This window comes from Felis catus, chromosome D4 (genome assembly GCF_018350175.1).
Source record: "Felis catus isolate Fca126 chromosome D4, F.catus_Fca126_mat1.0, whole genome shotgun sequence".
NCBI lineage: Eukaryota > Metazoa > Chordata > Mammalia > Carnivora > Felidae > Felis > Felis catus.
The window spans coordinates 17,034,550-17,062,026 of NC_058380.1; the positions used below are offsets into that span (position 1 = coordinate 17,034,550).

At 42.0% G+C, this 27,477-nt stretch overlaps 1 protein-coding gene, 2 long non-coding RNA genes and 1 other non-coding gene across 6 annotated transcripts; 2 read left to right on the plus strand and 2 right to left on the minus strand.

The window, feature by feature from the left end:
• Positions 1 to 412: 412 nt before the first annotated feature.
• On the minus strand, positions 413 to 27,421 carry NMRK1 (nicotinamide riboside kinase 1). 3 transcript variants are annotated; one of them, XM_011288281.4, is made up of 9 exons: positions 27,284 to 27,421; positions 23,980 to 24,043; positions 18,275 to 18,365; positions 17,938 to 17,986; positions 11,332 to 11,479; positions 11,169 to 11,240; positions 9,979 to 10,085; positions 7,593 to 7,676; positions 413 to 2,437 (listed from the first exon to the last, which is right to left on the minus strand). In XM_011288281.4, the coding sequence occupies exons 2-9, from the start codon at positions 24,006 to 24,008 to the stop codon at positions 2,418 to 2,420; spliced, it is 600 nt and encodes a 199-aa protein (XP_011286583.2). In that variant the 5' UTR covers positions 24,009 to 24,043; positions 27,284 to 27,421; the 3' UTR covers positions 413 to 2,417. The 3 variants fall into 3 exon arrangements, with proteins under 3 accessions (XP_011286583.2, XP_011286582.2, XP_044899811.1); XM_011288280.4 differs by having other exon boundaries at positions 9,979 to 10,112; XM_045043876.1 differs by lacking the exon at positions 27,284 to 27,421 and adding an exon at positions 25,419 to 27,255 and having other exon boundaries at positions 9,979 to 10,112.
• On the plus strand, positions 4,404 to 7,501 carry LOC123381790. The gene is made up of 4 exons (XR_006589224.1): positions 4,404 to 4,648; positions 5,121 to 5,195; positions 6,146 to 6,227; positions 6,928 to 7,501. It is a non-coding gene; the product is annotated as an uncharacterized LOC123381790 (long non-coding RNA).
• On the minus strand, positions 4,431 to 4,544 carry LOC111557671. Its single transcript, XR_002737905.2, has one exon. It is a non-coding gene; the product is annotated as a small nucleolar RNA SNORA12 (small nucleolar RNA).
• Positions 14,527 to 21,530, plus strand: LOC102900317. Its single transcript, XR_441661.5, has 3 exons — positions 14,527 to 14,641; positions 21,171 to 21,228; positions 21,353 to 21,530. It is a non-coding gene; the product is annotated as an uncharacterized LOC102900317 (long non-coding RNA).
• Positions 27,422 to 27,477: the final 56 nt, after the last annotated feature.

Genomic DNA, 27,477 nt, shown 5'->3' on the forward strand with positions numbered 1-27,477 from the left:
CTTGCTGAAAGAGGCTTGATTTTGTTCCCGTGGCAGCATTCCCAGACAATGAATCATAACCGGTTCAAATGTGACATGACACCCTCTATCTAGCCTCCCTGTGCAGTGAGAAGTGGCCACGTGAGCCAGTTCCGGCTCCAGGGACATACGAAGTCTGCAGGGGACACTGTTGGGTGACTCTGGAAGGCACGTGGCTACCTGCGTGTGCCTCCCGACACCATCTTCCTTCTTGGTTGCTGACACTATGTTGGGAGTTTCCAATGCTTCCCTGTGACCTCCTGGTGATAGGTCCACAAGTCCAGGGTGGAAAACCCTGGCTTTTTTTCTCCTGACATTTTTGAGTTGCTGCAAAAGCGAGGTGCCATATAAAATATGACACCCATTAGATATGAATTTCAGAAAAACAACAGTCTTACATATATAGTGTCTGGGATTTATTTATACTAAAGTTATTGATAAAGAGCTACAGTTTACCTGAAATTCAAATTTACCTGGGCGTCCTCTAATTTTGTTGTTTTTTCCCCCTAAATCTGACAACTCGATGTGCAAACCCTAGACTGCCTGCCTTAAACTTCCTTCTTTTGTAAAAAATAAATAAATAAATAAATAAATAAATAAATAAATAAAATAAATCCCAATGAGTGTAAGTTACTACTCCTCGAATAAGATATTGGTTGCATGTGAATCCATTCCTGATGTAACAGGAAGTTATAAAAAGTACCCGCTATTTTTTGTGTGTTCACCATGAGTCAGATACTGTGCTGGTGAGCAGGGGCGTGTCTGTAACTAAGTCACAGAGGTCAGACCTGCCTTCATGGAGCTTCCATGTAGCTGGGGAGATAGCCACTAAATAAGCGACTGTGTAGGGGGCAGGACAGTTACAATCGGGATGAGTGCTGCGACGGGCAGGTAGGGCAGCTTTGAGAGCATCTGTGGAGGGAAGGATGAGAGAAGTCCTCCATGAAGCAGGATGTCTGCCTCTGTGGAGGGACAGGTTGGTTGGAGGGAAAGGTTGTGGCACTTGCTCCGAGTGTCGGGAACAGCCTGGGTGCCCGCCACGAGGCAGGAAGGGCCCTGGTAAGTTTGAGGGCAGGAGGTCTCAGCACCGAACAGCAATGGACTGAATGATGGGCAATGAGAATAGAGAGGCAGGCACACTGAAGCTAGGTCAGGGAATGCCCTGGGGGCCGTGTGAAGGATTTTGAACATGATCTTTATTCTACGCTACACACATGCTAAGTACTGTTGATATTCCCCTTTTACAAAGAGGAAATGAAGACTTTGAATAGTGTGATCCAAGTCATATAGCTATCAGGTGGAAGACCTGCCATTTGAGCTCAGGGTTTGTTTTTTTGTTCTTTTTTGTTGTTTTGTGTAGTACGTGTGACCAAAAAAACCCCTTCCCTAATTGCCACTGAGGACAAGCTAGTTAGAAATATAGAAATAATGAGAGCTGATCAAATGAGTTACAGTTAAAGTTAATGTAACAATACATTTCTATTTGTAAAGACTGAGAGGATTGTGAGCAATCTGTTTGTTAAAAAACAAGAGGTTGATCAGTATAATACATGATTTAAATTCCAGTATTTAAAGAGACCTCAAAACATTATAGAATTTAGATCTCCTGTCTCTTCCTTTCAATCAAAGGTACTACTTATCATCTAAGTAACTGTAACTGATTTCTGGGACTTCAAACCAATGGTTTGACAAAACCCAAAATAAAACAGAAAATATACCATTTGTAACAAAGTAGCAACACAAGAGACACAACAACCCAGTGGTTTTACACATATGCAAGAACAGGAAAAGCAGCCACAGCGACAGAACCCACACAAAAAAGACATTGCAGCAAATTGTTGATTCGCTCAATGTGACTGCTACTCCTGGTAAAGCCTTCATTTGCAGGAAATAGGCATTGGTACTGGATGGTAATGAAGATTATAAAAAAATTAAAAATAGAAAAATATCAGCATGCTTTAGGTAAATCCTTTGTGATCCTTGTATGTGTGTGTATCTCTATACACACATTGTACACATATATACCTACACACACACAGACACACACAAACATAATGGATTACATCTCTACTGGATTGTGATGTAAACCTTATTTCGTACTTGGTCCTATTTGGAAAAGTTTGACGATCATTGGTCTAGAGGAACTGACTCGTTAGTGAGCTAATGCTGTATCTCTGCACTCCTTGGAGCGAGAACAACTCATCAAGGTACATTCCCGTCCAGTGGCATGGATCCCTATTTACTGTTCCTCATGTGGCGGAAATCATATGTGGTAACACAAACGAACGAACTACAGCTGTCATCATACCAAAGTACATATTGTATCTTCGTGCAGGTTCTTAAATAGAGGCCCTCGAGTTTCCTAATTCATCCCCCGAACGGTTCAGTGCACTCCATCTCTACGTTGTCACGTGCAAACCTTGGGAACAAATATAAGCAGAAGAGAAATGAATAGAGAATTCCAATTTCCATTTTATTAAATCTTTACACTATCAACAGTAAATCTTAATGTTAACGTCACAGGGATTCTGGGACCAGAAATGCTGGTTTTCCACAAAGAACTAAATAGAGGCCAAGTCTCATTCTTTATTCCTTGATTAAATTTAAGCCTATCTGAAGATATCAGATACCCAATATCATTTGCAATTGGTATAATAATCATTGGCTTAAAAGAATGAAATAGTTTGAAAATTAGAAGAATATCACAAAGGGTGGCTGGCTGTACTAGAATTATTGTTTTGGAATGTTATCCTTGATTTGGGAAAAGTGTATTGGTACCTTTAATCTTTTTTCATAAACCAAGGAAGCGTATGTGAGCCTGACTTTGGGACTTTGGCTTGAAACTCAATGATAAACCTGTTGTATTTGTGCTACATAGTTTGTGTTGGAAAAACACACATTTTTTGGTGTAGTCATCTCTGAAGTATGTAAATATAAAAATGATTATAGTCTTTGACCAAGTAGGTGCTACTTCCAAAAAATTTTAATTTTTTTTAATGTTTATTTTTGAGAGAGAGACAGAGACAGAGCATGAACGGGGGAGAGGCAGAGAGAGAGGGAGACACAGAATCCGAAGCAGGCTCCAGGCTCCGAGGTGCCAGCACAGAGCCTGACACAAGACTTCAACTCCCGAACCATGAGAACATGACCTGAGCTGAAGTCGGACGCTTAACTGACTGACTGAGCCACCCAGGTGCCCCTGAAAAATTTTAATATAATTCAAGAAGAAGAAAACAAGTGATATAGGCAGATATTTTTATAGCACATTATTTGTTAATGTGAAAAACTTACGATGGCACTAAATGTCCAGCAGTTGTGAAATGGGTCATTAATCCTATGATAATGTGGACTACTGTATTAGATAATTATACTACTATTACCTTTAATTGGACATATTTTAAAATCAGTGTATAAAAATACTAAAAAGAAAATACACACATTTTATTAAATTTTTATTTTGCAATTTCTTATTCCTTAGATTTGAAATGTAACATAGGACATCTTTCTTCTCCACTGAGATGTCAAAGCCAAGTCTTATAATGTACTTTTTTTTTTTTTTTTTTTTTAGAGAGGGAGAAAGAGCATGTGAGCAGGGGGAGGGGCGGGGGGTGCGGAGGAGAGGGAGAGAGAAAGGGGTGGGGGAGAGAGAAAGGGGTGGGGGAGAGAAAGAGAGAGAGAGAGAGAGAGAGAGAGAGAGAGAGAGAGAGAGAGAGAGAATTTTAAGCAGACTCTACGCCCAGCACGGAGCCTGACTCAGGGCTTGATCTCACAACCCTGAGGTCATGACCTGAGCCAAAATCCAGAGTCAGACACGTAACTGAGCCACCCAAGTACCCCCTTATAATTCACTTAAAAAAAAAAGTTTTTTAAGTTTATTTATTTTGAGAGAAAGAGAGAATGAGTAAGCAGGGGAGGGGCAGAGAGAGAGAGAGAGGGAGAGAGAGAATCCCAGGCAGGCTCTACGCTGTCAGCACAGAGCCCGACACTGGGCTTCAACTCACCAACTGTGAGATCACGATTTGAGCCGAAACCAAGAGTTGGGCCCTTACCTGACTGAGCCACCCCAGTGCCCCTATAACTCACTTTTAATGAGCAAAACAGAACTCAGGCTTGACTCCTTTCACTGGGAGAGCTGTTTAGTTTTGCTCAGTTTCATTTTATAATCAGCTCTATAAAGCTCCTTAAATAGTAAATACTAATGTAAAAACAGAAAAAACCATGGCAAGTAACCATGTAACCACGTAAAGAGACCGATGGGAACAGCAAAAATATTGACTGTGTCCTCATTAAAATGGTAACACTGCTGATTGGTGGGAATTTAAGTGATTTTTTTTTACATAAAAACTTTAAAAAATAATTAATATGCTTTTATAATGAGATGGAAATACACACTTTTCCCCCTTTTCCTTCCCGCATGTGGGAGCCGCTCTCCCGCCAACCTTTTCTAGCTCCTACCCGGTACACGTGGCAGAGTCGGGCTCCTTTGAAAACGTAACAAGTGTGTCAGAAAGAAAACCATCACCATGGAAATAAACATTCTCAACAGGACTCTGGACGTGCCGATGGCTAGCCTGCCTTGTCATTGTGAGAATGGGTAACGACTGCATTTTGCCTCAAACACTGAACTTAAGTAAGGATTAAATTAGAACTTTATGTTTCTTACTCTCCTGGGTCATTTGTTTCATTAATAATTAAATTCAATCTCTGTTTCCCGCTCGTTATTATTACTTTACCACAATTACGATTTTATGTGCTTAGAGTGGAAATTGAGTTCAGCAGGTTTAGGAGATGTTACGCGAGGCCTGCCGAGTAGTGCTTAGAAACACGGGCAGGACCTCCCTGCCAGCTCAGCCCCTGACTGTGGGTTAAACCAGGCCACACTGAGGATCCCTCCAGGAGGCTCTGCCAGGGCACCGCGGTTTAAGAACTGGGAAGGGGGTGGGGGGTACTATAAATAATACCAGAACTTACTAAGGCAACTGGAAAAAAAAACAAAACAAAACATAGATCTTAAGAGGTAGGAAAAGCTCATCTACTTTGGACTTTATAGCTTTTGTAACATTCTTTGTTTTTTCTCCTACTTAACTTTACCCAATATCTAGGACACAAACGAGATAGCCTTAAAAGGCGAAGTTGAATACTCCTTACAAACCTCTAGGACGTAAGCAAGGGAAAAGGTGGGTGCCACACACGTGGACATGTACTTTCTTGTGGGCTTTCAGTGTCCATCAAAACATACCTGTTGTTCTTGGGCCCTGGGACGGATGGCACACGCTGGCGTGTGGTGTGGAACTAGGTGAGGTTTGCCTGAGCTATTTGCTTAAGGCTCCTTTCATCTTTATCAGGAGATGGGCGACAAGGCAACGCCACAGAGTCCGACTTAGTCACTAAGACATGGAGGTGAGGGGCACCTGGGTGGCTCAGCTGGTTGGGTGTCTGACTTCAGCCAGGTCATGATGTCATGGTTCGTGGATTCAAGCCCCGCATCGGGCTGTGTGCTGACAGCTCAGAGCCTGGAGCCTGCTTCGGATTCTTTGTCTCCCTGTCTCTCTGCCCCTCTCCTGCTCATGCTTTCTCTCAAAGATGAATAAACGTTTACAAAAAGAAAAAAAAGAAAAAAAAAACAGAAATGGACTTGAGCACTGGCCATTATTAAGAGGATGGAAAGGTATAGGTGTCCAGCAGCTAAACACCCTGAAGTATCTCACTAGGGCCAGAAAGGGAGCTGATAACCCTCAGAAAGAGGCCCTGGCTCAGGGGCTATGATTTATGAAGGCTGAACGCCCCCTTCACCCTACACCTCCTTATAGCCGTTCATGTCATTGCTGAGTTTCCCGGCCTTTCATCCAAGCAACAGATGGCAGAGGTAGTCCAGTATATCTGACATGGACTGTAAGTTCCACTAGAAGAAACCTTAAAATGCTACTGAAATTTCTTCAAACGGGCTCCTGCCTCCGTGAAGGGCTGAGCCTGAAACCAGGAGTGTGGAGGACCAGTGGGCTGGCTGGCTGGGCTCAGTCCCCTTGTAAGACAGGGATTTACTGAGAACAAAGGAAATCTAATTCTTATTAGAGATGATGACATCTGGACTAGGGTAGTTAAATGCATGTAATATTCTCCACTGCAGGAGTGACTCATACCCACCTCTCTTGAATGAACATTTTGCATATATTCACCATGAAAACCCTGTTTTTCGAACATAACAGCAGGTAGGTCTAGAGTTTTGTTCTCCCTGCATGCTTTTTCATCCTTCTGGTTTCTACTGCCTGCTCTGCTTTCCCTTTGGGGAACTTCTCCCCCTAAACAAAAGGCCTTAAGAGAGGCATTCAATTACAAGATGTGCGCATGTTCCAGTCCTAGCCAATCAGAGTATGCCATCTCCCTGGCCAAAGTGATTGGGTTAGCACAAGGCATGTGACCCAAGCAGGACCAATCAAAATCTTCCCTGGGAATTTTTAGCTCGGCTAAAATGTAAAAGTGCTTTTTTTTTTCATTTCTTTTTTTTTTGGTCCTTTCATATTGGTTTTTTTTTAATATATGAAATTTACTGTCAAATTGGTTTCCATACAACACCCAGTGCTCATCCCAAAAGGTGCCCTCCTCAATACCCATCACCCACCCTCCCCTCCCTCCCACCCCCCATCAGCCCTCAGTTTGTTCTCAGTTTTTACAAGTCTCTTATGCTTTGGCTCTCTCCCACTCTAACCTCTTTTTTTTTTTTTTTCCCTTCCCTTCCCCCTAAAAGTGCTTTTAAAAAAACATTTAAAATAAAGAATTTTAAACATATGCTAAAGCAGTGAGAATCACATATAAGCCCCTTGGAACCCAAAACCCAGCTTCAACATTTATCAACTCATGGGAAATCTTGGGAAAGGATTAATGGTCTTTTTCTACTGTTGAGCCTAACAGGCTGTTCAGCCTAGGAGTATGGTGCTGCCACAGCCATCATATCTGTCAGTGGGGAGAGTCTGACTTCAAAAGAAACCCAAACATAACATGGAATTGTGGCAGAGTCTTGAAGATGACATTTGAACCAGCTTGATCCAGCTGAGCCTGAAGCCACCGCTACCCCTGTACTTTCTTTGTGCTTAAACTAGATAAAGAAAAAGTTTCTGGTACTTGTAAAATGTGTCATCTTATATGAACACCTTAAGGAAACATTCAATTAATATTTTTTAACATCTTGTGTTTATTTTTGAAGTATTTGGGAAAATAAATTCATGGGAAATCTAGAAGAATAAAGGAGACGGGGAATTCTTGACATATTAAAATGAGATCACCAGCATTTTAACTTCACTCTGCTCAAAGGATAATTTCAGTCCCACTGAAATAACATCCATCTACTAAACAATTTAAACGACATAACATAAACATATTTTCACCCTTAAATAAAAAAAACCTTATAAACAAAATAATCAAGTCCCCAAACCCATTCAGAGTCTCTGATTCTGAATTATCTTCAAAGCAATGAATGAATGGATATAATCACTCCTACATTAGCATTCTGGTAAGCCATTCTTGGGTATAAAGTGAACTATTTTCCTGGCTGTTCCTTCACCATCCATAATACTTACCCTTTTGCTTTGCTAGTTCTTGTATTAGATCTTCATACACTTCTTTAAAGAGGTCCTCTTCAGATTTTGTTCCATCTAGGTAAACTGGGAAGGAGAAAGGAAGGTGGATCGGTTAGTACAGGATTCTTACTCTGGCACTTGACATCTCTTAGGAATACGAATAGGTTTGGGGTGCCTGGATGGCTCAGTCCATTAAGTGTCTGATACTTGGGTTCAGCTCAGGTCATGAGCTCATGGTTTCATGAGTTTGAGCCCGCACCTGGCTCTGCACTGAGTGTGTGGGGCCTGCTTGGGATTTTCTCTCCCTCTCTCTCTCTCTCTCTCTCTCTCTCTCTTTCTTTCTGCCCCTCCCCCACTCACACCGTCACTCTCAAAATAAATAAATAAACTTAAAAAAAAAAAAGAATACGAATAGGTTTAAACAAAGAATGCAGGGCCATAATGTAAAAAGAAATTAATAGTCATTAAAGAGAGAAATAGATTACAGTCAGGAACAATAAGTTAAAAAAAATTTGGTTTCAGAAATGCATACTAGCAGATGTGAAAGTTATTTTTTGAAAAAGCAAGAGTTACGTGGTACTGTGCATGTGGCACTTTAGGAGTACTGCAGAGGTGTCTCCCCAAAAGAATCATTTAAGGGGGTGGTTCTCCAACCTACGTATGCATCAGGCTTGCCTATGAAGCTTCTTGAATCATGCAGGGGTCTGGGCTGTGCCACATATGTACTGACTCAGAATTCTCCAGGCCCAGGAGATATTTTTACCCAAACTGGCATAGTTAATTTTGAAGAAAAAGTAGAAGCTATGTAGTTAAAGGAAGGAAAGAATCTTTAATCAGAAAACTGGAGGTCAGGGGCGCCTGGGTGGCTCAGTTGGTTAGGCGTCCGACTTTGGCTCAGGTCATGATCTCACAGTTCACGAGTTCAAGCTTGGGCTCAGTGCTGACAGCTCAGAGCCTGGAGCCTGCTTCAGATTCTGTGCCTCCCTTTCTCTCTGTCCCTCCCCTGCTCACACTGTCTCTTTCTCTCAAAGATAGATAAACATTAACAAAAATAATTAAAAAAAAAAAAAAAAGAAAACTGGAGGTAAGAGATAAACTTGTCTGTTAAGAAAAGGATGCACAGTTTGGAAGGGCTAGAAGCTGGGAGGTCGGAACACTGTAGGGATGAGATTTTAGAGCAAGGCTGTCTGTGCCTTAGTCTTTAGGGGCCCTGAAGTATGTCTGGATTTTATACCAGAAAGCTGGAGACTCTGACGGTATTTCAGCAAAGGGGGTGGGGGGCATGGTTAGAGTGGCATTTGAGATGGAGAGGGAGAGTGCCGCTCCGTATCTATTTCGTCACCCTGTTCTACTGAGCACACGCGTCCAACATCACACCCTCTGCATCCACCCTCACATAGCCAGGGGAATCGCACTAAAACAAGAATTTGGTATCAACTATGTCCTTGTTTAAAATTGTTTTTTCAGTGTACTCATTTTGAGAGAGAGAGCGAGTGCATGAGCAGGGGAGGGGCAGAGAGAGGAGACAGAGAATCCGAAGCAGGCTCCGTGCTGTCAGCGCAGAGCCCCATGCGGGGCTTGAACCCACAACCCGTGAGATCGTGACCTGAGCTGAAGTCAAGAACAAGACGCTGAGTCACCCAGGTGCCCCTACCATGTCTTTGTTTAAAACCTCTCTGTACAGGGCTTCCCACTTCTCCCAGGATAATGCCCCAAGTCCTTAACTGGCCTGGTAGAGTTTAGATCTTCCCTGTGTCTCCAGTATCACCTCTCTCTGTTTTCTCTACCAAAAATACACCAACCTTCTCTCTCTCAGGTGCTACTAGCTCCTTTGTGTCCCTGGTCTTTTCGGGTACTCTGGAGTGATCTTCTGTCTACTGACCTATCTCCCTTTGTCCATTTAAACCCTTTAGAGTGTGGTTTAAGAGGCTTCTTCAAGGAAGCCTTCCCTGATTGCTGGGCCTTGGGCCGTCCCCCTGGAACTTGGTAGCACAGCACTTGGCATAGCTAGAGAGGACATGCTCGTGCAGCCAGGATCTTTAGCGGCTGTTTCCTGGACAGAATGTTGGCTCTTACAAGTGGGGGCAGGTTTTGTCTTACTTCCCTTGACATCAGCAGGACACTGCCTTACACACAAAAGACATTCACTCAATATGAGTTTCATGAATGACCACCTAGAAGCTGACAGGCTTTGACGAGAGTTGAAGACTGAGAAACAGAAACCAGTAGCGCCTACTGTGGAAGCAGAGAAGCCCAGAGTGTTGTGGCTTAGAAGGATCCTTTATTATGTAATCCACGAGGAAAAAACCTCCTAACGTCCTTGCTCTTGTGGACTTAAAGGCAAAGACAAGTAAATGCCCTCTGTAGAGGGAGAAAAGGCGCTTACCAATCTCCCACGTGATCTTCGCCATTTCTCGTCTGTGCTTTAGATACATGGGCCACACGTGGCCATCAAAGTACCCTGGGGTGTCTGGAGGCTCGTAGACTCTCGTACTATCAAAACACACAGGAAACTTTATACTGATGGAAACACACAATTGATAAACTAACAGTGGTCAGGATAATGGGAAAATCACTGAGACTTAATCTAAACAGGATTAAGAGCATAACTACATTTTAGATTCAGTGCTACTTACAAAGACAATAAAATGGATTTACTTTCCGGGTTCCAAAAACATTATTTTTGTAATTCGCTACCATTCATAATTATTTGCCTACGCTTCAGTGCTTTATAAAAAAAATCAAGAGCAAATATCAACATAAATAATGACAGAGGAACTGATATGTTGGATTAAGCTTTCAACTAACTGGTGTCCTTTGTGGCTATAGCAGAACAATGGTTCACAAATTTAAAATTATAATCAACATGGGACTGGCTCACTTGAAGATTTAGGACAGAGAAGTCAAATGGTTTGTCAAAAGTCCTTTTCTTGGAACAGTAATTTGCAGGGTGCCTGGGTAGCTCAGTCAGTTAAACGTCCGACTCTTGATTTCAGTTCAGGTCATGATCCCATGGTTGTGGGACTGAGCCCCACATGGGACTCTGCACTGACAGCTCGGAGCCTGCTTGGGATTCTCTCTCTCTCTCTCTCTCTCTCTCTCTCTCTCTCTCTCTGTCTCCTCTTCCCCTGCTCACGCCCTCTCTGTCTAAATAAATAAATAAATAAATGTATGTTAGAAAAATAATTTGCATTAGTCCAGGTGGATGAGCATTTATGTAACAAGGTTTTGCTCTTTATGTAGAAGAGATGAGGCCTTGTTGACATATACACTGCTCAATAATGTTCTTTCCTTGTTTTTCCTACAATTTTGTCTTTTAAAAAATTAAAAAAATGTTTTTGCTTAAAAAATTTTACTTTTTGTTGAAGTACAGTTGACACACACTAGTTTCAGGTGTGCAACACAGGGATTCAACGTGCCTATATGTGACTCCATGGTCACCGTGAGTTAGCTGCCATCTGTCACCATACAAGCTGTTATAAATACGACCAACTCTATTCCCCATGCTGTACTTTTCATCCCCATGCATATTTTGTCCTTGGAATTCCAATCCACAAAGGTGATATCAAAACTCACCTCCTCCTCCTCTTACATTCTTCATACGGAATGGTCAGAAAGTAGCTTCTGTTCCATAGTGTGTCGAGGGGCCTAAAATAACAGCATATTTAGTTCGCAAGGTTTCCCTTCCCCCACCCCCCCACCATTCACTAAAGGTCAGTATAAGGTTGAGGATGCTTACTTATAATTAAAGAGAAGGAAGCCTTCGACAATCAATATGGGAATTTCCTCGGCACTTCCAGAGTCTGTTGATGCCAGGGACTGTCCTTGGCTTTCCATCCAGCAGGAAATGGTGGACATCATTTTTTCCATATTGAGCGCTTCAAGCACTTCAAGTAAATGTACAAAAATACATGAAATGAATACAACAGAAGTTTTATGATGTGGCTTTGTATGATGAGTATGTCTAGGGCTCTATAAATAATACTATTTCATTTACCTTTCAAAATAGCTAATCTTTTAGATAAATTTAAACTCAATTATTGACAAATTGATATGTTTGAAATACTTAAAATTTTTTAATATTTATTTTTGAGATAGAGAGAGAGAGAGAGAGAGAGAGAGCAAGCAGGGGAGGGGCAGAGGGAGAGGGAGACACAGAATCTGAAGCAGACTCCAGGCTCTGAGCTGTCAGTACAGAGCCCGATGCGAGGCTCGAACCATTGAACCTGGAGATCATGACCTGAGCCAAAGTCAGACGCTCAACCGACTGAGACACCCTGGTACCCCGAAACATTTTTAATATGTGAAATTTCAAATATGTACAAAAGTAGAGTACGATGAATTCCCATGGCCCCATTACCAGCTTCAACAATCATAAACTCATGGCTAATCTTGCTTTATTTATAATGCCTGTTCCCCCGTGACTACATAAAAGTTTAATATTTTTGATAACAAAATATCTATAAATTAGTTTGAAAAATAAATGATATGCTGGGGAAAATACCTGCAACGTATTTCACAACATCTTTTTTTTTTTTTTTTAATTTTTTTTTTCTCAACGTTTTTATTTATTTTTGGGACAGAGAGAGACAGAGCATGAACGGGGGAGGGGCAGAGAGAGAGGGAGACACAGAACCGGAAACAGGCTCCAGGCTCCGAGCCATCAGCCCAGAGCCCGACGCAGGGCTCGAACTCATGGACCGCGAGATTGTGACCTGGCTGAAGTCGGGCGCTTAACCGACTGCGCCACCCAGGCGCCCCATCACAACATCTTTAATATACAAAGCATTCTCATAGGCAATTAAGAGAAAAATCATTAAAAATTTTATAAAGGACATGAATATGTCCTTTTCAAACTCTAAACTGCGCATACTTTTTGAGCTTACAATTATAATTCTGCAAAAGTATTCTACAACACTGATTCTCAAAGTATAGTACGTAGACCAACAGCATTGGTATCACCTGGGAATTTACCAGAATTGTAATTTCTGAGCCCTACTCTGGAACTATTGAATTGAGCCATCTGGACTTAGGTTTTTTAGTGGAAGGTTTTAAAATTATCGATTAATTTATTTAATAGGCATAGGACTCTTAGGATTTTCTCTTCTGTTATTAGCCTTGGTAACTTGCATTTTCCTAGGAAATTGTCAATTTCATTAAAGTTTTCTAATTTAGTTGCACAGAACGTCCATAATATGCCCTTATCTTTTTAATGCCTGTAGGCTCTGTAGTGATACTACCTTTATTGTTTTTGATATTTGTAATTTGTGCCTTCTCTTTTCTTCTTGATCCGTCTTGTCTAATCTGCTTAGGGATCAGATTCTTGAATTTGTAGGTTTATGTCTTATGCCAAATTTATGATGTTTTACCTACTTCTTTAGCACCACACTCTTTCTCCTTTCCTTCTGAGACTCCAATGATATGAATGTTAGAGCTTTTGTTACTGTCCCATATTTCTGTTAATTTCTTTTCAGTCCATTTTCTCTCTGTTGTTCAGATAAGAGTAATTTCTACTGTTCTGTCCTTAAATTCAGATTCTTTCCCCGTCATATTTATTCTGTTCTTGAGCCCATTTGGTGAGTTTTAAAATTTCAGTTTACTGTATGTTGTCAATTTAAAAATTCCTATTTGATTTTTACCTCTTCTATTTCTTTACTGAGGCTTTCACATTTCTCACTTGATTCAAGAATGTTCACAATTGCTAGCTGAAGCCTTTTTATGAATGTTGCTTTAAAATCCTTGTTAGATAATTCCAGCATCTGGGTAATCATGGAGTGGTTGTTGATTTCTTTTCTCATTCAAGTTGAGAGTTGCCTGGTTTTTGATGTAACGAATGAATTTCAGTCTTGTCCTGGAAGGTTAGGGTATTATGCTGTGAGGCTCTGGATCCTATTTGAGCTTTTTTTTTTTTTTTTTAATTTTTTTTTTCAATGTTTATTTATTTTTGGGACAGAGAGAGACAGAGCATGAACGGGGGAGAGACAGAGAGAGAGGGAGACACAGAATCGGAAACAGGCTCCAGGCTCTGAGCCATCAGCCCAGAGCCTGACGCGGGGCTCGAACCCACGGACCGCGAGATCGTGACCTGGCTGAAGTCGGACGCTTAACCGACTGCGCCACCCAGGCGCCCCTGATCTTTTTTTTTTAATAGGTAGTTACCTGTTTAGGTGTGGTATGCAGGTTTAGGTGGGGATGGGTGGTCACCCCCTGCTAAACCTCACCAACATGGAGCGGGGGCAGCCACGAGGGGAGATGCGGGTGTAGCTTCATTGTTGCTTGGTGAGGACAGACGTTCAGCTCTCAAATGCATCCTCCTGACAGTAGCTGACGCTCCTCAGGTGGGGACAGTGGAGTCTCAAGTAGCACCACCTCCCACCGCGTCATCCTGTCTCTGCTGTAGGTGGCTGTGGGAATCCAGCTCTCTGGCTCCAGTGATAGGACCCCGGTGGGGTCCTTGCCTTGCTGGTGCCGGATGGGTCCAGAAGTCTTGCTCACTAGTCCCTGCTGACACCGTGAGGGGACGATGGTTTTTCCCTCTGTGTTTAGCTACAATAGGGTGGATATTATCAAAATGATATTCGATTTGAGTAGGCCATCCTTTTCCTGGTCCTTTGACTAGAGGGAACAGGTTTCTTGGGGCTTTTTTTGTCTGCACCTATTGATGTTTCACACCCTTCCAGTACCCCTTCCTGGATATATGACAGGTAAAAAGAAAACCCACAGAATCACAGTCATGCCCTTCCTCAAGTCCTGAAGGCCCTAGGCGTTTGGCTCCCTTCTTTTCATCTTCGAGTCTTCCTTTGTTTGTCATGTTCCATCAAGGATTTTCAATTATAAGGGGGAGGAAGAGCGAGGAATGGGGCCAATCCAACTTAGCTGCAACCAGAAATACCATTAGTTTTAATATATCTTCATTACTGTTCAGTTAAAAGGATCTTCTGATTTTCACTGCGATTTATTCTTTGGCCCACGGGATACACAGAAGTGCTTTGCTTCAGATGAAATGTGATGACGTCTGGAATTTACTTCAAAAAATATAGAAGGAAAAGGTAAGGGTACAGATGAAATATAAATTGGTCAAGAGTGCATCATTTAGAAGTTGAATCCATGAGAGTTCATTATACTTTTCTGCCAACTTTTGCATATGTTTAAATTTTTCCAGAAAGAAAGGATACTGATTAATTTCTAAACGCTTGGGAGTTTTCTGCTTACTCTTTTGTTACTGATTTCTAATTCAGTTCTCTGTGATTAGAAGATACCTCTATATTACTTCAAGTTACTGAAACGTACTAGGAATTGCTCCATGCCCTTGCATGCGCTCTCTATTTTAATTAATGTGCCCTGTATTCTTAAGAAAATCAAAATGTGTATTTTGCTGTGATTGGCTACATGTCCCATATATGCTAGTTCAGTTAAGTTTGTTAATAGTGTACTTCAAATCCGTTATACCCTTATAATTTTTGTCTGCTTTTCCCACTAGTTACTGAAGAAGTTGTATTAAAAATCTCCCACAACTGGGGTGCATGGGTGGCTCAGTTGGTTAAGTGTCCGACGTTGGCTCAGGTCATGATCTCACGGTTTGTGGGTTCAAGCCCTGCACCCAGCTCTGTGCTGACAGGTCAGAGCCTATAGCCTGCTTCAGATTCTGTGTCTCCCTTTCTCTCTCTGCCCCTCCCCCACTCACACACACACACTCTCTCTCTCTCAAAATTAAATAAACATTAAAAAAAATTTTAAAAATCCCACAATAATTATAGATTTATGTATTTCCCCATTTAGTTTTGTCAGTTTTTGCTTAACATATTTTGAAGTTATGTTATGAGGTGCATACAAATTTTGGATTGTCTATCTTCCTGTTGAATTAACTTATTTATCTCTTTGTTTTTAGTAATATGTTAGTAACAGTATCTCTAGTGACACTCTTCATGTTTACTTTGTCTGATATTAGTAGTTATACCAGATTTCTTTCAGTAGGCATTATTATTCACATGGCATTATCTTTTTCTAGCCTTGTCTACTTTTCTTTGTCTTAATATTTAAATATATCTCTTGTAAGGAGCTTTTTTTATTTTTCTTTCAATCCAGCTTGACAATGTTTGTTGTATTTTAGTTCAATTAATTTAATGTAGCTACCAATATATTTGGCTTAAATCTATCATCTTACTCTCATTTTCTACTTTTCCATATTTTTTGACTTCTTTTTTTTTTTAATTTTTTTTTAACATTTTTATTTATTTTTGAGACAGAGAGAAACAGAGCATGAACGGGGGAGGGGCAGAGAGAGAGGGAGACACAGAATCGGAAACAGGCTCCAGGCTCCGAGCCATCAGCCCAGAGCCCGACACAGGGCTCTAACTCACGGACCGCGAGATCGTGACCTGAGCCGAAGTCGGACGCTTAACCGACTGAGCCACCCAGGCACCCCTCTTTTGACTTCTTTTAAGTTCTCTGTTTTTTACCTCTTCCGACTTATTTTGTATGTATCAACTACATTTTAATGATTCCATCTATTTATAAACTTGATAGCTTTGTGTCTTTAAATTAACCTTTTGGTGGTTATCATAAAGATTTCAACATTACCTTGATTTACTTTAAATTTGTGTACTTGCCTAAAAATTTCAGATTTTCCTTTAGACTCCTGGAAGTGGGACACTTGACACACGGCATGAATATACTAAGGACTTTGGGACATGTGTTCAGTCTCCCTTCCAGAAAGCTTATGTCAGTTGATATTTCCATTTATGAAAGTTTTTGTTTTATTAAGCCTGTGCCATCATTAGATAATTATTTCTTTACAAATCTGTTCACTTTGGGGCACCTGGGTGGCTCAGTCAGTTAAGGATCTGACTCTTGGTTTTGGCTCAGGTCATGATCTCAGGGTTTGTGATACTGAGCCCCACGATGGGCTCCATGTTGAGAGCATGGAGCCTGCTTGGGATTCTCTCTCCCCTTCCCTCTCTGCCCCTGTCCTGCTCATGTGCACGTGTGTGGACACGGGCTCTTCTCTCTTAAAATAAACACTGAGAAAAAAATCTCCTTGCAAGATAAGTGGGAAAAAATCATTTACAACTCTTTGGCTACTTCTGAGGTTGACTTTTTATTGTATATTTATTAATCGAATAACCTTTTGCTTTTGTAAAAAGCTTATTTATATCCTTGGACATTTTTCAATTAGAATATTAGTGTTTTTCTTACCAGTTTATAAGAACTCATTTGCATTAGAAATAATTCTTTGTCTGTTGTTGAAAATGGTTTTTCCTTGTTTAACTCTTACTTTTTAATAATCTTCCTTACAAACCTTCGGCGGGGGGTGGGGGGGGGTAGGAAATGAAAAAAAATATCCTGGCTACAGTTCAAGACACAAGAACAGGCAGCGAGTCAAGGATTTTGCTTCTCTTAAAACTATCATGTGTCTGTAAGAACTGATTACACAACATTTTTCCTCTAAGGTCGTCAAAGTTAAAAATAAAGAACACAGTTTATGGGTCTTTAAGAGAGCTGTCTCTGCTGCCAGTTTGCATAAACACTCAGTGATCATCTTGTTAGTTATCAAAGTTGATAAGACCATTAAATATAGTTTATTAGCATGACATTCTCTAGAGGAAAATAAATATTTTCTGACTTTATAATCCTTTGGCTTAAAAACAGTATTAGATTGGGCAAGGGAGTGAGGTGAATCCATCTAAAAAATATTCACTAACCCTTATGAGCAGTGGAAAGAAGAAACCAGCTGTCCGGTGCACCTTGGTCACTGGGAGGGAAGCCCACAGGATGAGCTTGGACTTTGTTCCAGGCAAGACTGCAGGGAGGGGGTGAGAGTAGAGCTATGTGTGCCCCCCCAGCAGGGATGAATATAGTACCAGCAAACATACCTTGTTCTAGCTTTAGAAAAAAAAATCTACTGTTCCAATGTTTTCAGTTTTAAATATAAAACTGGGGAAAAAGGGTTTCATTTATTTATTATTAAAAAATTGTTTTTAATGTTTATTTTTGAGAGACAGAGATAGAGCATGAGTCGGGGAGGGGCAGAGAGAGAGAGAGGGAGACACAGAATCCGAAGCAGGCTCCAGGGTCCGAGTTGTCAGCACAGAGCCCGATGTGGGGCTTGAACTCACGAACCACGAGACCATGACCTGAGCCGAAGTCAGACACCTCACCGACTGAGCCACCCAGGCGCCCTGGGTTTCATTTATTTAAATAGTTGGACATAAATCAGAAACCTTTACAATATAGCATGTGTAGAGTATAGCAGTGTGTTTGAGCACGTTTCGAGACTGTCTTCACAGACAGAGGTTTGAAACAGAAAATGAACATTTGTGCATGTTTCACAAACTCATCTACTTACCGTCATACTGCAGAAATCCATTTGCGTCTATCTCTATCTCAGACTCTGGCTGAAAAAATAACGAAGCATCCATCAAAACTGTGCAGTGCAGAAATAATACAATTATAGAATGAAGAGGCGATAAACTTTTAGTAAACGCTTTGCATGAGGAGGATAAATAAAATCAGAGCCGCAAACAATAAGTAATGCCATCTAGTGGATCAGTGACATTACTGCATGGAACCTGCCTTCACTACAAAAGCTGTATCGTTCAGCAAAGGCTTTTTGGACATAATTTAATCAACCGGCTACTAGGATTTTGTTGTGTTAAATGAACTACGTGAGAAGTTTTAGATACCTTAAAGAAATCATCCTGAGATACGATACTGCAGTTTGGGAGGTGTTTCTGCAAATTCTTAGCCAGCGTTGTCTTCCCGCCATTTGTCACACTGAACAAAAAAAAAAAGGAAAAGAAAAAAAAATCAAAAATACCAAGAAGGAAGATGCATTTAATATAAACCATTTTAAAGTGATCTTAAAAAAAAAAAAAAAAGGATAGGGGCGCCTGGGTGGCGCAGTCGGTTAAGCGTCCGACTTCAGCCAGGTCACGATCTCGCGGTCCGTGGGTTCGAGCCCCGCGTCAGGCTCTGGGCTGATGGCTCAGAGCCTGGAGCCTGTTTCCGATTCTGTGTCTCCCTCTTTCTCTGCCCCTCCCCCGTTCATGCTCTGTCTCTCTCTGTCCCAAAAATAAATAAACGTTGAAAAAAAAATTGAAAAAAAAAAAAAGGATATTTAAAACAATATGTATGGGATGCCTGGCTGGCTCAGTTGTAAGAGCATGTGACTCTTGACCCTTGGCTCATGAGCTCGAGACCCACACTGGGTGTAGAGATTACTTAATAAATAATTTAAAAAATAAATAAGGTAAAATAAAACAACATGCAATGTCTAAAAGAAATTATTGGGGCACCTGGGTGACTCAGTTGGTTGGGCATCGGACTTCAGCTGAGGACATGATCTCATGGGCTATGAGTTCAAGCCCCACATCGGGCTTTGTGCTGACAGCTCAGAGCCTGGAGCCTGCTTTGGATTCTGTGCCTCCCTCTCTCTCTGCCCTTCCCCTGCTCACACTCTGTCTCTCTCTCTCTCAAAAATAAATAAACATAAATGAGAAATTATTTCTTTCATAGATACGTTGGCAAAACCATAGCCCTAAGTAGATCTACCATAATAAATGATAAGAAATATACTGGAAAGGATGGAGGAGAAAGGAAACTAAGTACTGGGCAAGTGAACTGGGTAATACTAAGGCTTAAAAATATAGCTACTATGTGGGAAGCAAAAGAATGTTCTGTGTGTACTGAAACATTCACAGGGTTCATATGCAAAACCACAGAATATGAGCAGCACTTTTGGTTCAAGTGTATAAAATAGCAGGCGGGTCATTGTGATTTTGTTTCCATGTATCGTAGAGAAAAATGGAGGATGGATTTATTACAAGCACTTAGCACACATCCACAGCTCTGCTGTGCTGCCTCCTTTCTCCTTAACCTCTCTCCGCTTTGGGGAGAGGTGGGAGAACCCATCGAAGCATATCACATGCAGTCATCAAGGCTGGACTGTGACATCAAGGAGAATGGGGACCCTGACTAACTGCTCTGTGTGTCTACTTTTCCAGCATCTAATGCCACACACAGCGCTTCTCTAGTCATTTGGTCAGAGCTTTTCTCAACCCGGGGCTGACGTTTCTGAGGGTCTGTGGACAGACTCAGACTTTGTGAACTTGAATGGGAAAGAGATTACATCTTTATTCTTACTATATTCTAACAGAACTTTGGCTTCCCCTTTAATTATGAATATAAGTAACAAACATCAGTAGTCTTTACAGTACCTGTGACTTTGTCACCAATAGAAATCATAGATATTTTCATATTATGGTACAGTTGGGGCAGATATCTTGAAGCATCATCGACACTCATCATTATTTCAAATTTATGGCAGTTTTCAGACCTACCGCTGGATACTGTTATCTAATAAGTTAGTAAAGAAATGTATATATCACAATGCTACAATTTGTTTTGAAAATATTTTTATAACTGTATTTCAATATAACTGGTTTTTCCTCTGTATTCCTATGTTTTACTTTGTGCATTTAAAACCATTCCTCTAGGGGCGCCTGGGTGGCTCAGTTGGTTGAGTGTCTGACTCTGGATAAGGGCTCAGGTCATGATCCTAGAGTTGTGAGATTGAGTCCTGCACGGGCTCCGCGCTGAGTGTAAAGCCTGCTTAAGACTCTCTCCCTCTCTCCCCTCCCCTCCTGGTACTCTGTCTCTTCTAAAAACAAAACAACAAAAAACAACAACAAACAAAACGTAACGTTACTTGAGGCAGCTCTTTCTGCTCACAGGTCTTGTCCCCATGCTACAATAAAACCACTTGGTTTCTCGGAAAACAAACAACAAAATATTATATTAAGTCAAGGCTTCATCATACGACCAAATGTCCACACTACAAAAGACTCTCTTTTGTTGTTTAAATGTTCATTTGTTTTTGAGAGAAAGAGTGTGTGTGTGTGTGTGTGTGCACGCTCAAGTGAGGAAGGGGCAGAGAGAGAGAGGGGGACAGAGGATCCAAAGCAGGCTCTGTGCCGTCAGCGGGACTGAACTCATGAGCCATGAGATCATGACCTGAGCCAAAGTAGGATGCTTCACCAACTGAGCCACCGAGGTGCCCTGATGGTACGAAAAACTCTTAACTGCACATTTATTTGCGAGAACCTGTGCTTAATCCCAGTTGAAAGAGTACAATATATTTAAAATCTAGAAAAGAAACTAACATTCATTCACCAAAATTGTTTATTGGATTTATTCAATATCACCTATATAACATACCTACAAAGTACAAGAAATAGGATTCAAGTTTTTCCAATTAACCTTAGAATACATAATTGGGTAGGATATGGGTGATCTTGAAAAGATGGGAAAGTGGGGCGGGGTGTTACTTTTTGCCTTGAGAAAATACTGGTACACTTTTTTTTCCCCTTTTAACAAAAAAGGCCATAACCCATGTTGAGTTTATATAGTCCAGATTCTGAACTTTGGTTTAAAATAGAGAGTAAACAGGGATAACTTTATTATAGTATAATCAACCTGGTTAGAAAATGTGTCGTGTTCTAGACTTATCCCTTTCAGATGATACAGTCAAACCGACAGTAATTAGATCCCTTCTCACTGAGTTAGCTGGAGACAATGAAGAACAGGTACTCCGGTTTTGTAGACTTGGAGGAGACAGACCAGGCAGAAGGCAGTCCAGGTGAGACAGATGGGAAAGGGAATTTAACAAGAATTTAACAAGTCGGAATTGAACAAGCTCAAGTCTAAGATCTACACTTGGAATCCTGCTCGGTGACAGCTTAAGACTAACTCTTCCCTTTCAGCATGCTCAGAACCACCAGGTGCCAAGCTCACAACCACCTCACGTGCATTCCAACCTCAGGGCAAGAGTGTCCCGACAGGTGCATGCTTTATCCTAGGATATGGGGAAGGAAAACGACTACCTACTCGGAGCCACTTCCGTCTTTGTTCATAACACCCAAATAAACGCACAAGTCCTGGTCCATTTGTTTTTTCGTTACATAGCCAAGAGACAAGAGGGTTAAGTATATTTGGAATATGACAGAGCGCTAAGGTGGAGTTAAAAAGGCTATCTGTAGGTACTTAAACAAGAGGAAATCCATTCTGTAGCAGGTATATATTAATATTTCCATTTTAAAGTTGAGGAACCTAAGGATTGAAAAACCGTATACTCATAAAGCTTGCCCAAGATAACAGCTAGCAAGTAATAGCATACAAAGTCTAACTCCAAGGCCCATGGAGTTATATATATATTTTTAATTTTATTTTTTAAAATTTACATCCAAATTAGTTAGCATATACTGCAACAACGACTTCAGGAGTAGATTCCTTAGTGCCCCTTACCCATTTAGCCCATTCCTCCTCCCACAACCCCTCCAGTAACCCTCAGTTTGTTCTCCACATTTATGAGTCTCTTCTGTTTTGTCCCCCTCCCTGTTTTTATATTATTTTTGTTTCCCTTCCCTTATGTTAATCTGTTTTGTCTCTTAAAGTCCTCATATGAGTAAAGTCATATGATATTTGTCTTTCTCTGACTAATTTCACTTAGCATAATACCCTTAAGTTCTATCCACGTAGTTGTCTATGGATGAATGGATAAAGAAGATGTGGTATATATATACAATGGAGTATTACTCGGCAATCAAAAAGAATGAAATCTTGCCATTTGCAACTACATGGATGGAACTGGAGGGTATTATGCTAAGTGAAATTAGTCAGTTGGAGTTATATTTTTTAACATCACATTTTTTAACATGAAAATCTGATAAAGATTATATACCCCTTCCCCGGAAAAGTGAATATCATCACACATGCATTACATTTTCAGGATCTTGTCTGACTCTTGAACCCTTTGGAATCCCCACTATTCCTGGACGTCTTAATGTAATGATTATTTCATAGGGTAGCAAGTGGTAAGTATACAAGAAAGATCCAACACTGAGTCTAGAGGAAGGAAGAAAGGTAGGAGCAGAGGTCACTGCAGCCGAGTCTGGCAGGTGCTTCGCGGAAGCAGCACTAAAATGAAATCTTGGCACTTGCTGAGGAAGAGAGAGTAAAGAGGAGGCTTTCTTAGGGAGGTGTGGGCAGCACCCAGTGCACGTAGCAAGAAAGCCAGAGGCAGATATTGAGAAGAAGGGAATACGTAGAATGCAAGTGGGACTAGATGCCAGAGTAGACTGGGCAGCTGCCTCCCCAGGTGCACCCCTGCTTCCGAGGCCTGGTGTGGACTGACCCCGCTCTCAACTCCAGGGCAGGGCCCCGCTGGCCTAAGCTCATCAAGGCAGGTCCATCCCTTTGGCCACAGTGACTGTGTGCACGGGGTACAGCTAGTGCCGTCAAAGGGAAAACCATGACTTAGAGGGAGAGAGGCAGGCTAAGAAGAATAAAGTCTCAGGACCTGATGGTCCTTGTGACCAAAACGTGGAGCCAAGTCTAAGACGAATCCAAGTGGAGGAAGACACAAAGAGATGGAAAGAAACAAGTCTTTGGGGATACCACAGAGCTCCTGTATCAAACCTCTCCTACAGCCTACCTGTCCCTGAAGCTAATGCATTTCTTTTATTATGTATGGAATGGTCTTCATGCACCAGGATACTCAGATTACATTCTGGGTGACTGATAACCACTGACTATTGTTCACTAAGCGAGAGAATAATTAAAACTTTTTTGCAAGATGATTCAACTGGCAGAGAGGTATGGAAAAAAGGTTAAGGGGGGTGGGACTGGAATTTGGGAATGAGGGTCTGAATTAGGATGATGGCAGTGAGCGCAGAAGGGAAGGCATGGACAAGAGAAGCCATGCAGAAAAAAAAAACGGAACTCTGGTTCTGGTTAGACGGGAGCCAGACAAGGCAGAGTTCTGCCACTGAATTCATCCCCTTTGACTTCTGATTACTTACCACAGTAATGTAATACAATAACACAGTGATCTCCCCCAAATCACAAACTTCTAATTTTAATAGTCTCAAGTATTTCATTAAGTGGACCATGCACAATGTGAATGTACCCAGAAGAAAGATGAACATAAAACAGTAGCAAAACAAATAATGTCCCTTGCTGTCTTATTTGCATGCACACCTCTGGTACCAGAGAGACTGAGCGACCATATAATTTAGGACACTTTTGAGAGGGAGAGGGGCACACATCTAATAATTATGCCAGGGCAATAAGGACATAGGATAAAAAAGCATCTGATGTTAACTCCAGAAAAGAAATGGTAAAACAGGCAGATTTTGATTACTGAGGGTCCTGTTTCTCTGTTTGTAAGAGACTCTCTCATCTCCTGCCGCCATTTATAAAACAGCCAGTGGCCTGTTCCTTTCTTCAGGATTCAGGAATCCTGACTCCTCCTTCCCCACCACGTCTACAGGAAAACACCCTTTGGACATCCTGAGTACGTCCACCGGCTGTTTGTAGCAAAATTACTCACCCACTGATTCCCACGACAAATGTTTTCATAATTAGCTTTGAAAATCACGTCTTCGTAAAATTTCCTAAAAATTAAAAAAAAAAAATTGAACGTGTATCACTTGGATATCTAAAGAAATAAGAGTCCTAAATTAGGAGAGCCAGCTGAGGGGGAAGGATGACCATGACCTCTGGGGAACCCCACCCTGGATTATCCACATTCAGGAGAAGAGCTTCACCTCGTACCAGCTTCTCTGTCGCACTCACAACAGCTGGCGTGTGCTCCAGGCTTATACGCCAGAGTCTCAGAGACCACGCATGACAGAGGTTCATAACTCTGAAACTCAGTTTTAAGATTCAATCACCTGGAGATGACCCGTTTATTTCCCCAGTGGCAGGGAACCCACAGAGCTGAGGGGAAACGTCACTGCTGGCCAGAGGCAAAAGAAAGTGAATTCCCTTTAAGGGTACTATTTCCTCACTCAAAAATCAAAGTCCAGGGCCAGGGTAGACACACTTTTTCAGAAAAGGGCCAGGTAGTAAATATTTGAGCCTTTGGGAGGCAAGAGGCAAACACAAAGTTATTACGTAGGTACTTCTACAAGAGAGAAAACAAGTTTGCATAACGGTTTTTTTTGACGGAAGTCAAAACGTAATAATGGAGTACAGTTTTGTTGTTGTAATACACATCTACTAACGAGAAGAATGGAATTCCTTTCTTACTGGGATAACATCTCTCTTGCTGGATTTCAAAGTTAGCGTTCCTAATCAGAAAACTGACTGCAAATGTTCAAGCCTAGGGCCGGGTTTTAGCCACAGGCCATTGTTTGTTGACCCTGCGTCTAGTGGGTGGAGGGCAGTTTCACACAAGGCCCCCTAAGGTTCAGTAAAGCAGTCCTATGGATATTCTAATGGAGTGTTTTCACCTCTTTACGTGAAAAGGAGGCGCAGCTGCAGGGAATCTCACACTAGTGCTTCCTGAGGGTTGCCTGAACTAATGCTGCTCTTTATCCTGGACTGGCCTGGTGGGGTGATCAGGGAGCTAATCTGGGCCACTGGGGTGAGTGGCCACGGAGCTGGAGACCCCCAGCAGCCCTCCCAATTCCCATCCCTGATCTGTGTCCAAGCAACTTATTTTCTTTCTTCTTTCCAAGCTGCTAAAAAGCACTTTATTACCAAGAGCAAAGAAAGGATGCCCATATGTGCTGGCTTAATTGTGAGGCTCTCATGTATAATAGATGTCATTTTTATTGATGTATTATTAATGGCTGTGAACACTGAGTGGCAAGGGCTCCTGGTCCCCCTGCTTCATGCCACAGCTGTGCATACACATGAGAATATTGGATCAATTACACAGCATGCAAAGAACAAGTGTGGCTGTGGCACTGGAGAGACGCTTGAGGGGATTATCTGGGTGGCAACGAGCAATTCAGAAATAAGGAGTGAGAGTCAAGAACGTACCTGTAAAATTGCTTGGGCTCAGGAGGGAATTCCCACAGTCAAATGCAAGTTTTTATCGAAACAGGAGCCCTTAATTCTATGGTAGTCAGCAGTCTCAGCCTGCCCAAGACTGTTTGGGTAAATGTCGGCTACAATTTAGTAGCACCGATCACGTGACCATGTGCTGAGAGGGGTGGGGAACTGGGAGAAGCCAAAGCAAGACAGGTGCTGGGGTGAGGGTGGGCCCAGCAATACCAGAAGTCATTTATTTCAAAAACCGCACTGGATGCACAGGGCAGCACCAAGGTGAACTCCAAGTGCAGGGCTGGAACCGTCCACCTCCACACTTTGTGTTATTACACTGCCTGCTGCCCACTTTGAGAACTATTTTAAAATCACACTTAAAAGCCAGCAATCAAGACTTGCCCCACTCCAAATATATGTAGTAACAGACCCCATGAGGCGAAAACCAGCTTGATCAACTACAAACTAAATCACGGGCTGTCCCTGGAGAGACAACCCCTATTTGATCTGGGGCATCTGATTCCCTGGACTCATGTATTTTATTTTCTCAGCACAAAGTTTTCCTCAACAGCAGAGTCATTTACATGGGGGGGAAGAAACTAAAATAGCCCAGAGCAAACCCAAAATGAGTATTTTAATTTCTTCTGATACCTTTTTTACCCTAAGTAAGATAGGATGCTGAATCCTTTTTTCACTACTTGTATGTGCTTATTCCGTGTATTCCACTACTAACCGAGGTACATTTTGGCCTCTAAACTGCAAAACGGTCAGAAGCGGTATGTGCAGAAATCAGCAGATTATAAGGAAGAGAGCAACTCTCGAATACACGTAACGAAATGTACCTCTCAGGGCATCTAAAGAACAGTCGGATATTTTGAAACCGGTGACATGTTTCAGGACTTCTCACTTAGTTGTTTTGTTCAGCAGATATTTTGATTATCTTCTCCCACACAACAGGGAAGTCTTTTCCTACTATTGTTTAAACTTTGCTCCCTTTTAGTAAACAGAATTTCCGAATACTCAGCCCAGGCCCCTCTCCCTTGGAATCACTTTTATCTTTCACTAACCCCCAGCAGAAACTTTCAAGCTTCCCTTTACATAGACCCTCCTGTAAAGTTTTTTCTTTTAGTTTTTTTTTCCTTCCCTTAAAGATACAACTGATTTTATTACATAGACTGTGCTATTTTGAACTGAACGCACACTTGTATTTCTTGTATGCTCTGGCCCTTGCCTCCCACTGGAGATTCAATCTGTTAGGTGAGGGGTCGGCGAACTTCTGTGAAGTGCAGACAGTCAATGTTTTCGGCTTTGGGGACAGCAGCTCAGCTCTGCTGTGGCGAAGAGAAAGCGGTCACAGGCAATATATAAGCCAAATGAGCGTGGCTGTGTTCTAGCAAAACTTTACGGACACCGAAATGTGAATTTCTTATAACTTTCACGTGGCACAAAAATCTTCTTTTGATTTCTTTTCAGCCTTTTTAAAATGGTAAAAATCATTCTCAGTTAGCAGGCCGTACAATAATAGGTGGCAGGCGGGTCGTGGTGAGTCCACCACAATACTCGTGGAATAAAAGGCTGTCTCCTCTCGTGGGGATCAAGAGCTGGCCCTGTCCCTGGTGACTTCACAACCCTACCACCTCTTGGTTGTCTCTTACTAAGGATTATTATGGGTCGTTAAAGCACCACGCCACCACGGACACATCCTCCTCGGCAGGCCATCTAGCAGCCCGTTTGGGGTGTTGAGAGTCCCAACAGGGCTCGAAAGACGCAACCAGGTTCGGGGTCCAGCACTGCCACACATCGGGAAGACCTTCAGGCCTCGGCGACGCTGCGCGGCGCGGCCGGGTAGCGCAGATACTCACCGGCGCCAGTTCGAGTCTTCCCAAGCAAAGCTGCACAGGCGCTGGCCCAATGCGCGCCTGTCGCTGACCCGCCGCAACCCCCAGAGCTCGCTAGCGGAGAGGCCCAATGCCCCTCCTTCCGCGCTCCTACCCGGTAGGAGGCGGCCCAGGTAGCAGCCGCCAACCGAGGGCTCTGTCCCACTCGGGCCGGACGC